Here is a 16,795-nt window from a genome sequence, read left to right as displayed (position 1 = left end):
GCCATTAATTTGAGGGGATAGGAGAGAGACTAGGAGGGACTGTAGGGAGGAAAAAAGGATGTGATACAGTTCTATTTTAATTAAAATATATTCTTTTTTTGTTGAACTTCACACAGTCTGTGAGTTGTTTCTGGGGTGTACAGAGTTTTCTGGGGTTAGTATCTCATTATCAGTGACTGCATATTATGTCTGGGTTATCTCCGTCAGGATCATATTCTCTAGATGCATCCATTTTCTTAAGAATTTCGTTAAGTCATTGTTTCTGATAGTGAGTAGTACCCCATTTTGTAAATGTACCACAATTTTTGTATTCATTCATCTACTGAAGGACATCTGGGTTCTTTCCAGCTTTGGGCTATTATAAATAGAGCTGCAATGAACATTGTGGTGCATGTGTGTTTGTTGTATGTTGGGGGTTCTCTGGGGTATATGCTCATAAGTGGGATAACTGGGTCTTCAGGTAGTACTATGTCCAATTTTCTGAGGAATTGCCAGACTGATTTCCAGAGTGGTTGTACTAGTTTACAACCCCACCAGCAGTGGAGAAGTGTTCCTCTTTTTCCATCTGTTATCATCTGAGTTTTGGATCTTGGCCAATCTCACTGGTGTGAGGTAGAATCTCAGGGTTCTTTTGATTTGCATTTCCCTGATGGCTAAGGATGTTGAGCACTTCCTTAGATGTTTCTCAGCCATTCGATAATCTTTGATTGAGAAATTTTTGTTTAAGTCTGTACCCCATTTTTTAATAGGGTTGTTTAATTCTCTGGTGTCTAGCTTTTTGAGTTCTTTGTATACCTTGGATATTAGGCCTCTATCGGATGTGGGGTTGGTAAAGATCTTTTCCCACTCTGTTGGCTGCCATTTTGTTTTTTTGACAGTGTCTTTAGCCATTACAGAAACTTTGCAATCTCATTAAGTCCCATTTGTCAATCTTTGACCTTAGAGCTTGAGCCATTGGTGTTCTGTTCAGGAAATTTTCTCCTGTGCCTATGAGTTCTAAGGTTTTCCCTACTTTCTCATCTAATAGTTTCAGTGTACCTGGTTTAATGTGGAAATCTTTGATCCACTTGCACTTGAGCTTTGTACAAGGAGATAAGAAAGGGTCTATTTTCATTCTTCTGCATGCTGAGTGCCAGTTGGACCAACACCATTTCTTGAATAGGCTGTCCTTTTTCCATTGAATGTTTGCAGCTCTATGTCAAAAATCAGGTGACCATATACATAAGGGCTCATTTCTGGATCTTCTATTCTATTCCATTGATCCACGTGCCTATTTCTGTTCCAGTACCATGCAGTTTTCAGCACAATTGCCTTGTAATATAGTTTGAGGTCAGGGATAGTGATTACCGCAGATGTTTTCTTGTTGTTGAGGATGGATTTCGCTATTCTAGGTCTTTTGTTATTCCAGATGAAATTGCGCATTGCTCTTGCCAACTCAATGAAGAACTGGGTTGGAATTTTGATGGGGATTACATTGACTCTGTAGATTGCTTTTGGTAAGATTGCCATTTTTAAAATGTTGATCCTTCCAATCCATGAGCATGGGAGATCTTTCCATTTTCTGAGGCCTTCCTCTATTTCCTTCTTTAGAGGTTTGAAGTTCTTGTCATACAGGTCCTTCACTTGCTTAATTAGAGTCACACCAAGGTATTTCATATTTTTTGTGGCTATTGTGAAGGGTATCTTTTCCCTAATTTCTTTCTCCGCATGTTTGTGCTTTGAATATAGGAAGGCTACTAATTTGTTTGAGTTAATTTTATATCCAGCCACTTTGCTGAACCTATCAGCTGTAGAAATTCTCTGGTGGAATTTTTGGGGTCACTTACATACACTATCATGTCATATGCAAGCAGTGATATTTTTACTTCTTCCTTTTCAATTTGTATCTCTTTAATTTCCTTTTGTTGTCTAATTGCTATGGCCAGAACTCCCAGTACTATGTTAAAATAGGAAGGGGGACAGTGGGCAGCCTTGTCTAGTCCCTGATTTTAGTGGGATTGCTTCAAGTTTCTCACCATTAAGTTTGATGTTGGCTGTTGGTTTGCTGTATATTGCTTTTATAATGTTTAGGTATGGGTCTTGGATTCCTGTTATTTTTCAAGACTTTTAACATGAAGGGGTGGTGAATTTTGTCAAATGTTTTTTCAGCATCTAGTGAGAAGACCATGTGTTTTTTTTTTCTTTGAGTTTGTTTATATGGTGGATTATGTGGTTGGATTTCTGTATATTAAACCATCCCTGCATCCCAGGGAAGAAGCCTACTTGACTATGGTGAATGATCATTTTGATGTGTTCTTGTCTTCGGTTTGCAAGGATTTTGTTGAGTATTTTTGCATCAATGTTCATAAGTGAGATTGATTTGAAGTTCTCTTTTCTTGTAGGGTCTTTATGTGGTTTAGGAACAGGGAATATTGTGGCCTCAAAAAATGAGTTAGGTAGCGTTCCATCTGACTCTACTTTGTGGAATAATTTGAAGAGTATGGTATTAGGTCGTCAATAAATGTCTCATAAAATTCTGCACTGAACCCATCTGGACCTGGGATTTTTTTTTTGGTTGGGGGGCTTTTGATGACTGCTTCTATTTCTTACGGTGTTGTGGCTAGTCGGAATTCGTTCTCCTTCTTGGTGTTTTTAAATTTCCTGCATGTTGCTCATTGAGATTCAGGGATAATAAATTAATTATCAGAAATTTGAAAATTGTTATATTTTAAAGGTAATTTTAATAACTTTACATTTTATTATTTAGATAGCTATAATTCATGTTTTAAAAATCAAACACTTTAAGTTACTAGTACTTACAAAAATCTTTATATTACAGGAGTATTTAGACATTATATAACTTAAAATTCAGATTTCCCATAAGTTTTGTCTTGGAATCCCATTTGAAAATTGCTGACCAAACGCTCAGGCCATCTGCCACCAGGAACAGCAGAGATCCAGCGACACAGGCCTGGTGAGACTGTGCTGTGAGTAGCCAGGGCACAGAGAGGTCTGGGCCAAGGGCGTGGAAAGAGCTCCCACCCCTGCCCACTGGTTCAGAGGAGCAGGAACTCTGCCATGGGGACTCGGTTTCCACCCGGAGGGCCTGTGCATGCAGATCAAATGTTCAGGCAAACTGCCACAGGGAACAGTGGAGACCCAGGGACACAGGCAAGTTACAGGGGTGAGACGGGAACCAATCACTGACAACAAGACCACATATAATCACAGACAACAAGATGGCAAGAGGAAAGCAAAAGAACTTACCCCAGGTAAACCGAGACAACTTGGCAAAACCAGAACCCAGTTCTCCCATCACAGCAAACAGCAGAATTCCAAACACTCCAGAAAAAGAAGACTCAGACCTGAAATTATACCTCAAGATGATGATAGAGATCCTTAAACAAGAACGGGAGGAAAAGCATAAAGAAATAGAAGCTTTTGAAGAGAAAACAAGAAAAACACTCAAAGAAATCAAAGAACTAGAGGAAAACAAAGAAATCAAAAAACTAGAGGAAAAGAGATGAAGGAATTGAAGAAGGAATTTAAAATGGAAATGGAACCAATAAAAAAAATCACTAAAAAAGACAACCCTAGAGGGAGAAAGCCTAAAAAAGAAATCAGGAGTCACAGATACAAGCATCTCCAACAGACTACAAGAGATGGAAGAGAGACTCTCAGGGGCCAAAGACAACATTTAAAAGTTAGACAAAACAGTCAGAGAAGATACAAAAGCCAAAAATTCAAAATGCCAAGTGCCCAAAGCAAAGAAAGAATACTAAAAGCAGTAATGGAAAAAGGTCATGTAACATATATAGGGAGACCAATCAGAATCACACCCGATTTCTCAACAGAGACTATGACAGATAGAAGATCCTGGACAGACATCATGCAGACCCTAAGAGAATAAACGTGTCAGCCCAAGCTGCTATACCCAGCAAAACTCTCACTCATCATAGATGGAGAGACCAAGATATTCCAGGACAAAACTAAATTTATATAATATCTGACCACAAACCCAGCACTACAACAAATTATAGGTGGAAAACCCAATACAACGAGGGAAACTACATCCTAGTAGATGAATGGATACAAAAATTGTGGTATATTTACACAATGGAGTACTACTCAGCTATCAGACACAATGACTTTATGAAATTATTAAGAAAATGGATGCATCTAGAGAATATCATCCTGAGTGAGGCAACCCAGTCACAAAAGAACAGACATAATATGCAGTCACTGATAATTGGATACTAACCCCAGAAAGCTCTGCACACCCCAGAAACAACTTACAGACTATATGAAGTTCAAGAAAAACAAAGGCCAAAAAAAAAAAAAACATTATGCTTAATCTTTACACATCCAGAAAACTTTGACTACTTCCAGGTTACATCTTGTTTTATATGTACTTTATGCTCATTGTAACTAATAAGATTTTAAGGCATACTATCAAACTTTCAAAAAAAATCAAGTACTGACAAAAATGTATTCATATATTTTTATGCAAAAATGCTTTTAAAATCTGTACATTTATCTTTGTTTTTTAAAGTAAAGTTGTTCAATTAAAATAAATAAATTAACTTGCCTTTTGATGAAAAATGGAAAAAATGTTTTGAACAAATACATTTGTTCATCTCTGTCATGTCTTAACATTGGCTCTTTTATGATGGAGGCAGAGGCACAAATGGTTAAAGACATAAATCTGCAGACCTTGAACAGAATCCAGTGAGCTAGTCTTTACTACTAGCTTCATCTATATGAATTTGAGTAAATTACTTAAAAGTTTTTGATCCTGTGTTCTCATCTGTGAAAAGGCAAAATTTAATACTGTTTCATTAGATTGTTGTAAAAAAATATTTTTTTAATCTCCAGAAGGCTCAGCATGGAGCCTGGACTATATTTTCTAAAAAAACATTGAAGAACTGATTTCTAATTACTTAACAATGACTATTACTGCCATTATTGGAAACACATTTTCTTGGATGATGTCTGAACAAAAAGGATGTGTCAGAGCTGCACAATTGGTTGCCTGAAAGCCCAGCCTTAGACAAGGGGCAGGATCAATAGCGTAGTTGCCTCAAAAATGTCAGAAGTAAAGCAAAGTATCTCATTTACCTGAGTTGTTATTACATAAACACCCATACACTTACTCTGAGTAGTTCTTCTCAATACATAAGCATCCATACACTTGCCTAGCATGTGAATGAGTCACATTACTTCTTGTTTACAAATTGCTGCTAGTTATCTAAGACAAAGAGCTTATAACAAAAAGCATATAATACAGCCATTGTGTGTTGGTTACATTTCAAAGCTGAAATCATTGTAGAGTCAGAGGTATATTTTCAAAACCATGCTGATTTTTATTTTTTTAGTTTATACTTAATCTCTCATCTTTGTAACTCAGAAAAATTAAACTCCACCAGTAATTCAGAAAAATGAAACTCAACTGGTAATTAAGGAAACACACACACAAATGCATTACAATAGATACATATTTGCAGTTGAGGCCAATTTTTATGTAGTGTATCTCATTCATTCATTCATTCATTCATTTTTCCTTCATTATTCAACCCCATGGTAAATCACAGATGCATATATGCCTGATTAGCAATGGTACAGACTTCCAAATAATTTTAACTATTGTAGTAGATCACAGACCTTAAAGTCCCAATGGCTTCCTTTCTTATTGGATGCACATTGTTGAGGGTGTAATCCCTGTCTATTCCAATGCCGGCAGAAATGCCTTTCAAGCTTTGTTGACCACCCAGAAGGACATCTTTGTATTTTTAATTTGTATAAAATTTAGGCAAAACTTAGACAAAAAAATCCACGTTTTAAATGTCTTGTTTCTTTTATGACTCAATTTCCTCAAGTAGTGAATATTCAACAAAGTTAGCATAAGCTTAAGTAATTACCTTGATTAGACATACAACAAAAACATTTAAGTCAACTTTTGTTACCATTAACAAATCATTATAACCTTAGGGATTCTAACAAACTATAATTATTTAACATTGATTTTCCTTAAGTCCCACTATCTGTAAACCTTGTATAACTCATGGAAACCTTTCTGACCTTGCTTTCAGCATTTCTTATTTTGCTTTCACTGTGCATAAATTCATGAATGCACATGTGCATGCATTGGTGTACGTGTGTGTATGTGTGTATTTGTGTGTGTGTGTGTGAGAGAGAGAGAGAAAGAGAGAGAGAGAGAGAGAGAGAGAGAGAGAGAGAGAGAGAGAGAGACATAATGCACTCGGGAGCCATTCAAATCTCTAACAGTACAAACATAAAGGGAAGAAGGGGTTTAAAATATTCTAGGTGAAGATAGATTTTATGATAAAATAAGAATTATCCTAAAGATGAATGTATGTATTATGTGTACCTGTGCATATGTGAATATTTAAACCCCTTCTTACCTTTCTGTTTGTACTGTTAGAGATTTGAATGGCTCCTGAGTGCATTATCCCACCTTGAACAAAAGTCATTCTATCTCATAGATGCCAGAATTAGCTTAACATTATAATTTCCTGAATACCCCTGTGAGCATTTTTTAAATCGTGCATTCTGATGGCATAAGCTCACTGTACTCACCACCCATTTTCTCCGATTAAAGACAACACTTAATCCAAGAAAGCAAACAGGAGGGGTTACACTCACCCCTTCATTCCATCCTTCGTCATTATTTTACACAGCATTGTCTTATCGTCCTATCACTCTGAAGAGACACCAATACATCAGCATCTCTTACAGAAGAAAGTGTTTAAGTGGGCCTTGCTTACATTCAGAGGTTTAGTCCATTATGGTCATTTCAGGAAGCATGGCAGCACCCAGGCAAACATGGTGCTAGAAAGGTAGCTGAGGGTTCTACATCCAGCCTATCATGCATCAGACAAGGAGAAACACTGGGCCTGACTTGAGTACTTGAAACCCAAATCCCACCCCCAGTGACACACTTTCTCCAACCAATACACACAATACTCTGACAAGGCCACACCTTGGTAACCAATTTGATTTGCTGGTAACCAAGCATTCAAATCTATGAGGGTCATTCTTGTTTGAACAAACACAAATATCCGTAAACAGGCTAAGCAGATATTTACCTAAAGGTTGAGATCTGAGTTCAGTTAAGCATAGTGTTTTATATCTCGCCTGTCCCCTTGATTGCCCCTCAAGAGCAACCCAGAGTGACATACTTTTATTATCTATATGAAGCTTGTTTAATAGGGGTTTCTGACTTGCCCGTGAACAGAATTCTTCACCATTGAGCAGGATTTCCCACAAGGCACAGAAGGGAGAGGGAGGAATTTGGTGAGATAACAGACACGTGAGATAGCATAAGGATGCTGACCAGCTCGTTGTGGATCTTTCCTATTAGCCTCTCAGTGCCCGTTACTATGGCGCAGTATCTCTTTTAATGTCTCTTCTACTTGTCATTCACTTGTTTCCTTCCTTTTCCAGATTTTTAAAGGTATTGGCTCTGAAGAGACTGTGCAAAGTCAAGGAAGCAGGAGGCTGATCAGCTTCTCTCTCTCAGGTACGTGTTGCTCACCTCGAAGTCTTACGCAGTGCGTGTTAGCTTCTTTCTGCTGCTGCTGTAAAACACCATGACAAGTGACACTTAAAGAAGAAAGTGTGTCTTTGGGCTAACAATTCTAGGAAGCTATGAGTCGGTTGCGGCAGGGGGCAGACATGGCAGCAAGCAGCAAGCACAGAGAGAGGATCGAGAGGCAGAGAGAGCTCATCACCAACCATACGCAGCAAGCACAGAAGAATCAAAGCTTTCAAGCCCACCCGATGCAGTGTATACTCTCCAGCAAGGCTGCCCCTCACCATAACCAATCCAGACAGCACCACCAATGAGGAACCAAGCGTTCAAATGCCTCAGCCTATGCGGGACATTTCTCTTTCAGATCACCATGGGCAGTGAACCCAAATGTCAACCACTTTTACTTGACTCTAACTAACATACTTCAATCTCTTTTCATCTTATTTACCTTGCCCATGGAATAAAAATAAGGATCCGGTCGAGTGACTTTGACTAAGCAGAAATAATGGAAATTCAGTCAGTAAGTGTTTTGACACTGTGTGAAGGGAAGTTTACCTTAATAGCAGTATTGAGAGTTTACTGAGAGTGAGTAACAGAACTAAACAGAACTTCTGGTCAACCCACTTAAGCAGAGCAGATCAAAGATGAACTGGTCAAAACAGCATTCATTGTGAGGGAGGAGCAATCAGTGGAATCCAAACAAAGACCTTTTCAATTTAGGCAATTTTAAGAATGAATAGTTGAGTGTTAACCCTGGCTGGGGAATTGATAGCAGATCAATTCTACTGAAGTAGATGAAATCATAATAAATGAATAAATTATTGGGGCTATTTAAAAATAGCATGAACGGCTCAGAGGGTGCCGCATCCCTGAAAAGCTTGTCTCATTATGGGTGAGAACTCAGGGGGACTCCATTCTTCGAGCCCTTGTAGGTTGTGTAGGTGGCACAAGGTGGACAGAGTTCTGCAAGAAGCTCCACTGAGCACAGTCTCCTCTGCACACAGCTGTTTTCTGCTTCTGTGATCTCTGGTGAGGAGCTTGTGGGTCAGGTATGTTTCTTCTATGCAGGACTTGCAGTGTTGTTTACTTCCTGAGTCTCTCTTCCCCCTTCCTCGGTGAGGAAACGTTTTATCTCAGAGGAAATTGATGAATAACAAAGAGGATGTCACTTTCTTGTTTTCATGACACTAAGGTGGCTCTCTAGCTTATTGACAATGGGAAAACAAGGTAAGGAATTATAGGAAATCTTTGCGTTTTTTACAGAACTCTTCTGAGCTGCTCTGAGTAAAATAATACATAAAGCTCAGAATTCCACATAATACAATTTAACTAAGTCATCTTCAAGAGAACACCATTCCATAAAACCCAAATTCTACTGATCACAAGTATAGAACTGTGAACTTAGCTAATCAAATCAGTTCTCCATAGCGAGTATGTCATAGATCAGAGGTCTCATGAAACTTTTGGGGAAATAAATCATCACCCGTTGTGGTTTTCTAGGTTGAAGCATGTCTAATAAACCAAATAAATGCTTAGTAGTGAATCCCAGAGATTATCATGTATCTCTTTAGGTGGGATGAAAAAAGAGAAGAGAAAAATTAATAATTTTTTAAACCAAGATACAAATGTGCAACCCTTGAGTTTCCATTTTCATGTTCCTATTGAAATGCTTAAGAAATAACAATAGCAGTATTGATTTTTAAAAACAGTAGTAACAAGAAATATCACACAAGAATTTGCCAAAAACCAAAAGTAATTTTCTATGACCAAAGCTCTGGTAGTATCTTGAGGTTCAGGAAGGGTATGGCTTGAGAAAGGACAACAGCTCTGTTCCTTGGTCTGCCATTCTTAGGCAAACCAGGAAATTTTTTCTGCAGCTCAACATGACTCAAAATCAGTTAATAAGGTGTTGTGAGTTAAGTCGTCTCCTGTTGTCCATGGTACATAATTTTATTATCCCAAGATGACAATTTTCAGCATTGAAATAGAACCGGGGCTATAAATATGGCAATGAAAGAAGGAATCTTGGAAAAGTCACAGATAAATAATAATTGTAATTGGGATATATATACATTCATTTAATTCACTATCTCTTCTATGATAAAAATAATACTGGTTCAGGAAGAAGACTCAGTGGGTAATGGTGCCTGATACCAGGCCTACTAAGGTCAGACCCTAGGATCTACAAAATGGAAAGAAAGAATCAACTCCTACAGTTTTTTCTATGACAAATTTGTACTATCTTGTTACACACACACACACACACACACACAAAGAAAAAAGGAAGGGAGGAAGGAAGGAAGGAAGGAAGGAAGGAAGGAAGGAAAAGATAAAATAAGAAAAGAAAAGAAAGGAAAAAAGAAAAGAAAAAGAAAATATAAGAAAAAGTAAATACCAATGGAAATATCAAAATATACTCCAGGCCTTAAAGATAAAAAAGAAAGATCACCTAATCCCTAGCTAAAGGTGAGCATTAGTTTGTGTCAACTTGATATAAAGTCCTCTTGGAAAAGGGAAGCTCAACTGAAGAACAGCCTTCATAAGACTGACCTATGGCTGTGCTGTAAAACAACCTTTTTTTATTTACTAATTGATGTATTGTGGGTGATGCCATGCCTGGGCAAGTGGACTTAGGCTAAGAAACCAAGCAGAGCAAGCAATAGTTAACAACCCAACAAGTAGCTTTCCTCCATGATCCTGCCTGTGCTACTACTTGATTTCCTGCCTTGATTTTCTTCAGTAATGATCTGTGATCAGGATTTCTTTCCCAGACACAACATAGGCCAGGAAATGTTCCAAATAGTATTCTGTGCAGACACAAATCAAACTTTGTTTGTAATGGGAAATAGTCTAAACATTGTAAAAAAAAAAAAAAGAAAGAAAAGAAAAGAAAAAGAAAAAGGAAGTTTCACGTGTATATTAGTGACTTTTCTGTTGCTTTAATAAAGGAACATGACCAAACGCAACTTACAGAAGAGTTGTTTTGAGATTTTGGTTCTAGAAGGGTAAGAGTTGATTATGACAGGAAGGAATGGCTGCAGATGGCTAGACCAGAAAACTGGGCGATTGTATCTTCAACTGTACAGTTCAAGCTGAGAGTGGACCGCAAGTGGTGTGAAACTACACTCTCAAAACTATCCTTAAGGACATCTTGCACCTCTCAAAGCCTTTGCAAACAGTGTCACCAATTGAGGACAAGTATTTAAATATCTGAAACTATGCAAGGGGGGGCAGAGGGGGAGGCATTTCTCATTTCAACCACAACATGTTTTCGATTGTTTGTTCTTGCATAAGACCTATAGGTACCCAACATACTTAAGTAAAATATCATTTATTTTATAGATTTCCAGGCCATGGGACTGAAGAAAGGGATGTTTTTCAACCCAGACCCTTATCTGAAGATTTCCATTCAACCTGGGAAACACAGCATCTTCCCCGCCCTCCCTCATCATGGACAGGAAAGGAGATCCACAATCATAGGCAACACTGTAAACCCCATCTGGCAGGCAGAGGTGAGTGTGAGAGACTGGGGATTCTGAAAGAAAGATGAAAGGATCAAAATTAAAGAAACCGTGATAAGCCCACCTCTTTGCTCACCTTGTTGTGGAGCACAAATTTGGTTCTTGAACTCACAGCCATGAGATCCAGGCCTTAGCAGGGACTCATGTTCTCCAGGGCCTTCAACTCCAGGGTCTGGAATTATTGCCCCAGGCAGCATCAAGTAAGGAATTGTTACAGCTACTCTGGATATAATGGGAAAATGCCTACCCCTGCAACCCAAAATTTAATCCAAGCATCCAGAAATTAAACACATACACACACACACACACATACACAAGTAAAGGAAGAAAGAAAGGAAATCTTCAATAATATATGACTGGGGTTGTGGTCAATGCTCAACAAGGACCAGCCTTGATTTGAACATCTCACAATTTTTATAGGGTCTTATAATTTTGTATAAGCTTTCATCTGCAGGCAATTTTCAGGTTTCCACCAAACAGTACGTTTTCTGAGCAATTGTCAATTAGGACTTTTTTCCAGCTAACAAGATCTTTTGTTTATTCAAAGATCTGTAATAATCAGCTCTCGAGACCTATAGCTGTGTAAAACTGGCCTTCCCTCAAGGATGTCTGGCAACGTTTACCTTTCCAGATCAGAGCAAGAATTTTTGAAGAGCAGCTTGTAATAAAGCCAAACTAGGCAGAATTTATCCAAATAAATCAGAAGTGTAACTTTAATTCACCCTTTTAAAATCTTTTTCTGTTGTCTAGGTTAGTTAGTGTCTAGGTTGGTCAGGGTGCCACCTAAGGACCATTTTAAAGTAACATCTGAATAACAATCAAGGCCGAGCCTTCCAGACAAACTTATTTCGATGTAACTTGATATTTTCTAAGCAAGTGTATTAGTAAATCCCTCTTAATCATATTTAACCAGTGTTAGAACTTGGTTTTTGTTTTGTTTTGGTTTGGTTTGGTTTGGTTTTGCCACACAGCCAGTGGTTTCTTTTCTGATTCACAACAGGTGCCTCAGGCAGGAAAACACATTTAAACATGATTGGTCCCATTTCTCCACAGTTCTCCACCAAGAACTTCAAACTATAACTGTGATCCTCTATACAGCTTCCAGAGATACTAAAGTCATCAGCTTCCTGGGGTAGACAATTTATTAATCTCTAAAATATTTCTGATTGGTTACACCTTGCTCGACTTAAATAAGTATGAAATTTACATTTTTTCAACTCATCTTGGTGGTCTGAATAGTGGTATGCAGCTTGCTTACAGTATTGACTAATTCATTGTGTCAGTAAAGGACCTTCTGTACCTTTAAGTGCGTCTCCTCCTCCAGCCAGGAGTATAGGAGTTCTTCAACAAAGCCTGGATCCCACTGGGGCCTCACAGTAACTACCTCCTCTCCTAGAGAACACGAGGGAACTTCTTACAGCCTGTTTGGCTCCTCGATTCTCAGCTGATCACTTGAGAATACAACCTGACATCTTTATGGTGGTAAAGCTGAGTGGTCTGTAACACACAGAACTTGACTCACAGCTTTACTTGACCTGCTAACAATCCTGTGATGTTTGTGTCTTCCGTTAGCCTTTGAGCCTTGTAATTTCCTCACATATCTACTCATCTCCAGCTGAAACTGATGGGTGTGGCTCTGACATCAGACATTTCTCCCTCGTTATTCAGAATAAACCATCCTTATCACCAGTGGGGAATTTTTTTTCAAACCTCATAGACAAGAAAGTGTGGTTAAATATTTGGAAGCAGACCTGTTTCATTGTCTCTTGACTTATACTGCCTTCTTGTTAAGTTTAATAACCCCTTTTCCAGGCTCCCCAGAAAGAAATTTTTAGAGCTTTGAAATAGAAATGGAGTTACACTTGAGCTACTATTAAGTTATAAACAGATTCTAAAACACTGAAAAAAATACTGTTACAGAATATTTAATTTAGAGTGACATGTTCCTTCAGTCCCAGTCATTCCCACCAACAATTTATGAACTACTCACTGCATTCCTAGAGATAACCCAAAATGCTACAGCAATTAATTGTGAAAAAAAATGAGCAAGTTTGCCTAATATACTTGTCACCAAAATATTATAAATCTTAGAAAGCAGTTTTAAAATCCACACTATCAAGATAGATTAGGATTAAAAATGTCAACTAGAATGGCCTTAACATTATAAAATGTGTGAGTCCTTGCTTTAAAATTATTTTTCTGCCAACATATTGGCAAATGCTCTTAATCTCTGTCCTCTGATTTGGGCATCACTTTTAAAGTGCTACCACTGAAATTAATTCAATAAAGCGCATAAAAGACCTGTAGCTTAGATAGACATCACACATCTATGCCTGAGGCCTTGGGTTCCATCCCCAGCACCACAAAAACAAACAAAATGACATATAACCTCACAAAGCATCTGGCAGCATAATGCCAGGAAAATGCTTTTATTCTTTACCTGTAGAAACCCTCAGTCTCTGGCAACTGGTGCCAAATGTCACACAATATCTATCATCTATCTATCTATCTATCTATCTATCTATCTATCTATCTATCTAATCTATCTATCTATCTCTATATCTCTATCATCTATCTATCTACCTATGTATCTAGCTATATAAATATATATAAATTATCTATCTAACAGATAGATTCGGCTTTAATGCATCTGTACTTAATAAAAAGATTAAGGAAAAATCTAGATACTTACCAAACTGAGAATTTATTCTCATTTAAAAACAGCAATTCTTTTTGAATTTCATATAATGTGTTTGGATCATATTTGCTCCATCCCCAACTCTCCCCAGTGATGACATTTTCCTTACCCACCAAACACTGTGTCCTCCTTTTTCATATGGCTACCAAGTCTAATTTTTTCTATGTATATAGACTTAGATGTGTTGTCTTCCTCTGGGGTGTTACTGACTCTACTCTTGGGAAACTAAGGATGCTAACTGAAAGTGAAGCCAGAACATGACCTCTTAAACTCTGATCCTGCTGAAGTATTCCTCCCTCAGTGTTGTACCTCCCCAAACTCTGCTCAGACAGCAACACCAGTTAGGGACATAGGTTTCAAATACCTGAGCCTAGGGGGCATATTTCTCATTCAAACCATTATGATATGGTAAAATTTATATTCTAATTATTGTATTGTTCTTAACCAAAGTATAAATGATGGGGTAAAGAATGAGCTATGTATCCAGTTAAAATTGCATAGATACTCAACATATAATACACAAAATTTTCAAGAAAAAAAGTAATTTCCCAAAATTGAAATCATTCCCCTCCAAAATGTAAATACTAAACAGAAAAAATATACATTGACAGTTTCTTACCTTCTCGTATAAATAAAAATGATTTCAATGTGATTTAATATTTTAGTATTATCTAAGAAAGACTACATGGTTTTGCTTTCAAGGGCAAGTCATCCACACCAAAATTGGATGTCAAATACTGGATAGGGCTGCTTTCATTTCTTTAGATTCTTTGCACATGTAAAGCATGACATCATATCCTGGTTTTCTACAAACAAAAACAGCCATTTTTAGGTGAACATTGACACACACAGTGACACTAGTGGGACAACCGAATTTCGCAGTAAGTGTCCTTGCTTTATAGCCAAATATCTGACAAGAAACAGTTTAAGAAACTGTTAATATTGTCTCACTGAGAACATAGTTTGTCACTGTAGGCATGGTGGGGGATGGGGGGGGGCGGACTGAGGGTTTGTGCACATAGCTCATTACATCTCCAAGGGTTAAAAAGCCAAGATCACGTGCTGAAACACAGTTTTCACTGTAGCTCAGTTCTTATGGCTCTACATCTGCCTCTGAGGTCCCACGTAAACAAAGCCACTGGCTAAAGTTAACTATAAAGTATTCAAACTCATGAACCTGTAGGGGGATGTTACACTTTAAGACTATAACACATTTCTCTCTTTGTCTTGTTTCTGCCTTTTTTACACTCCAATGTTTTCTTAACCACTATAGGCAATAACACTAAAAGCAGATAGGTAAGAATTGTTCTCGTTTTTGTGAGTGTAATTAGTAACATATGATTTTATCTTCATTTTTCTTCAATATGACCCTATGGAATCATTTACTGTATTTTTTTTGTTTGGACTTTCCAGTCAGAAACATCAAACTACTTTTCTGCTTCCATTTTCTTTTGTTTATACTAGTTTTTGTGTAACTACTTTCTTGTTTAAAAACTAAAGCAACATGAAACAAACAAAAAGATACAGGTAAAGATAATTACACAAGTTCCTTATATCTTACTTCCCTCCAACCTCCTGATGTCTTCCCTTATTCCCTCTTGAATTCATGCCCTTTCTCTTTAACAGAGACACTACACAAAACTCTCTTTGCTAATAACTGAAGAGTGTTTCTTTTAGTATCCCTTAGCTTTAAATATCTTAGACATTAAACATTCTCAAAAAGACGATATTTTCTAAACGCATTTAGTAATTTCTGTTTTTGGAATTTTTTTTTTTTTTAGCAGATCACACTGCGTCTTTAATTTCCATTGTTTTCACAGAAACTTTTCACAGAGCACAGTAAAATTCATTACAGCCGAAAGAAAATTACGTTGACAGAGACATCAATGAGCATGCCTGTGTGTTCCTCTTTTCCCTAATAATCAGAAGAGTTGTTTCTTTTGGTGTCCATGTGCACAATTAGCTTTAAACATCTTAGGTCTTAATTGTATGTTTTAAGAAAACATCAAGAATGTTTCTCCAAAAGGATGATATATTCTAAATGCATTCAGTAAGCTCTGCTTCGGAATTGCTACATTTTTATAGCAGAACACATTACGTCTTTAATTTCCTGTGCTTCACAGTAAAATTTGATATGGCTGAAGAAATTTAAAGAGGTGCAAAACAAAACAGAACGCTGCCTGTGTTTTACTGTCTTTGCTAATAACCAAAAGAGTGGTTGCTACTTTGACTGGGATAATCTTAATGTGGTTTTATTTCCCAACCTTTTTTTTTTTTTTTTTTTTGGTAGCTAAGTATGCTTACCTAATTTTATTTAAATTTTTTTCATACAATATATTTGGTCATTTGGTCATGTTTCCCTTCTACTAATTACCCCCAGATATCCCCACTGCCACCTCTTTACATACCCCGAACATTTTACACACACACGCACACACACACACACACACACACACACACACACACCACTCTAATGTTTGGCATTTGGCTGAGGGTGCCTGCATCTGCTTCCGTCGGCTGCTGTGTGGAGACTCTCAGAGGACCAATTGCTAGACCTCTGTCTGCAAGCACAACAGAGCGTCATTAACAGTGTCAGGGGTTAGTTCTTGCCCACCACATACGTCTCAATTTACTCAAGTAATTGGTTGGCCATTCCCTCCGTCTCTGCTCTGTTTGCCTCCACAACTTGTAGGCAGGACACCTACGACTGAGCTTGTTTTTTGTGGGAAAATTGTTTCTTGTCATAGAGTCTGTCATGAGTGTGACTGATATACCCTGTGACCCTCCACTGAAGAAAAATGATTTTCCTTTACCTGTGGGCGTCAGTTACAGATAGCTCCTTCGTTGGGGGTGGGACCCCATGTCCACTTCCTCCTCTCAATGCTGACATCTCTTTTGGCTTGATCCTGTAAAGGTTTTGTGTGTTCTGCCACAGTCATTCTGAATTCATATGTGGATAAGTACTGTTGTGTCTAGAAGACTTGTTTCCTTGGAGCCACTGACTCCTCTGGTTCTTACAGTCTTTGCACCTCCTATTCTGCACTG

The 16,795-nt window shown here is 37.8% G+C and overlaps 1 protein-coding gene across 2 annotated transcripts in view; it reads left to right on the top strand.

Moving 5' to 3' along the window:
* Positions 1-16,795, top strand: part of HECW1 (HECT, C2 and WW domain containing E3 ubiquitin protein ligase 1) — a gene marked incomplete at its 3' end in the record, with an annotated part of 297,921 nt that overhangs the window by 171,184 nt on the left and 109,942 nt on the right. For both annotated transcript variants that reach the window (XM_080917747.1, XM_080917746.1), the window contains exons 5-6: positions 7,444-7,519; positions 10,874-11,043. In XM_080917747.1, coding sequence (XP_080773873.1) covers positions 7,444-7,519; positions 10,874-11,043 — 246 coding nt within the window. The remainder of the gene's footprint in view (positions 1-7,443; positions 7,520-10,873; positions 11,044-16,795) is intronic.

The sequence above is a fragment of the Micromys minutus genome, assembly GCF_963924665.1.
Source record: "Micromys minutus genome assembly, chromosome: 6".
Lineage (NCBI taxonomy): Eukaryota > Metazoa > Chordata > Mammalia > Rodentia > Muridae > Micromys > Micromys minutus.
This window is presented reverse-complemented; position numbering and strand designations above follow the sequence as displayed.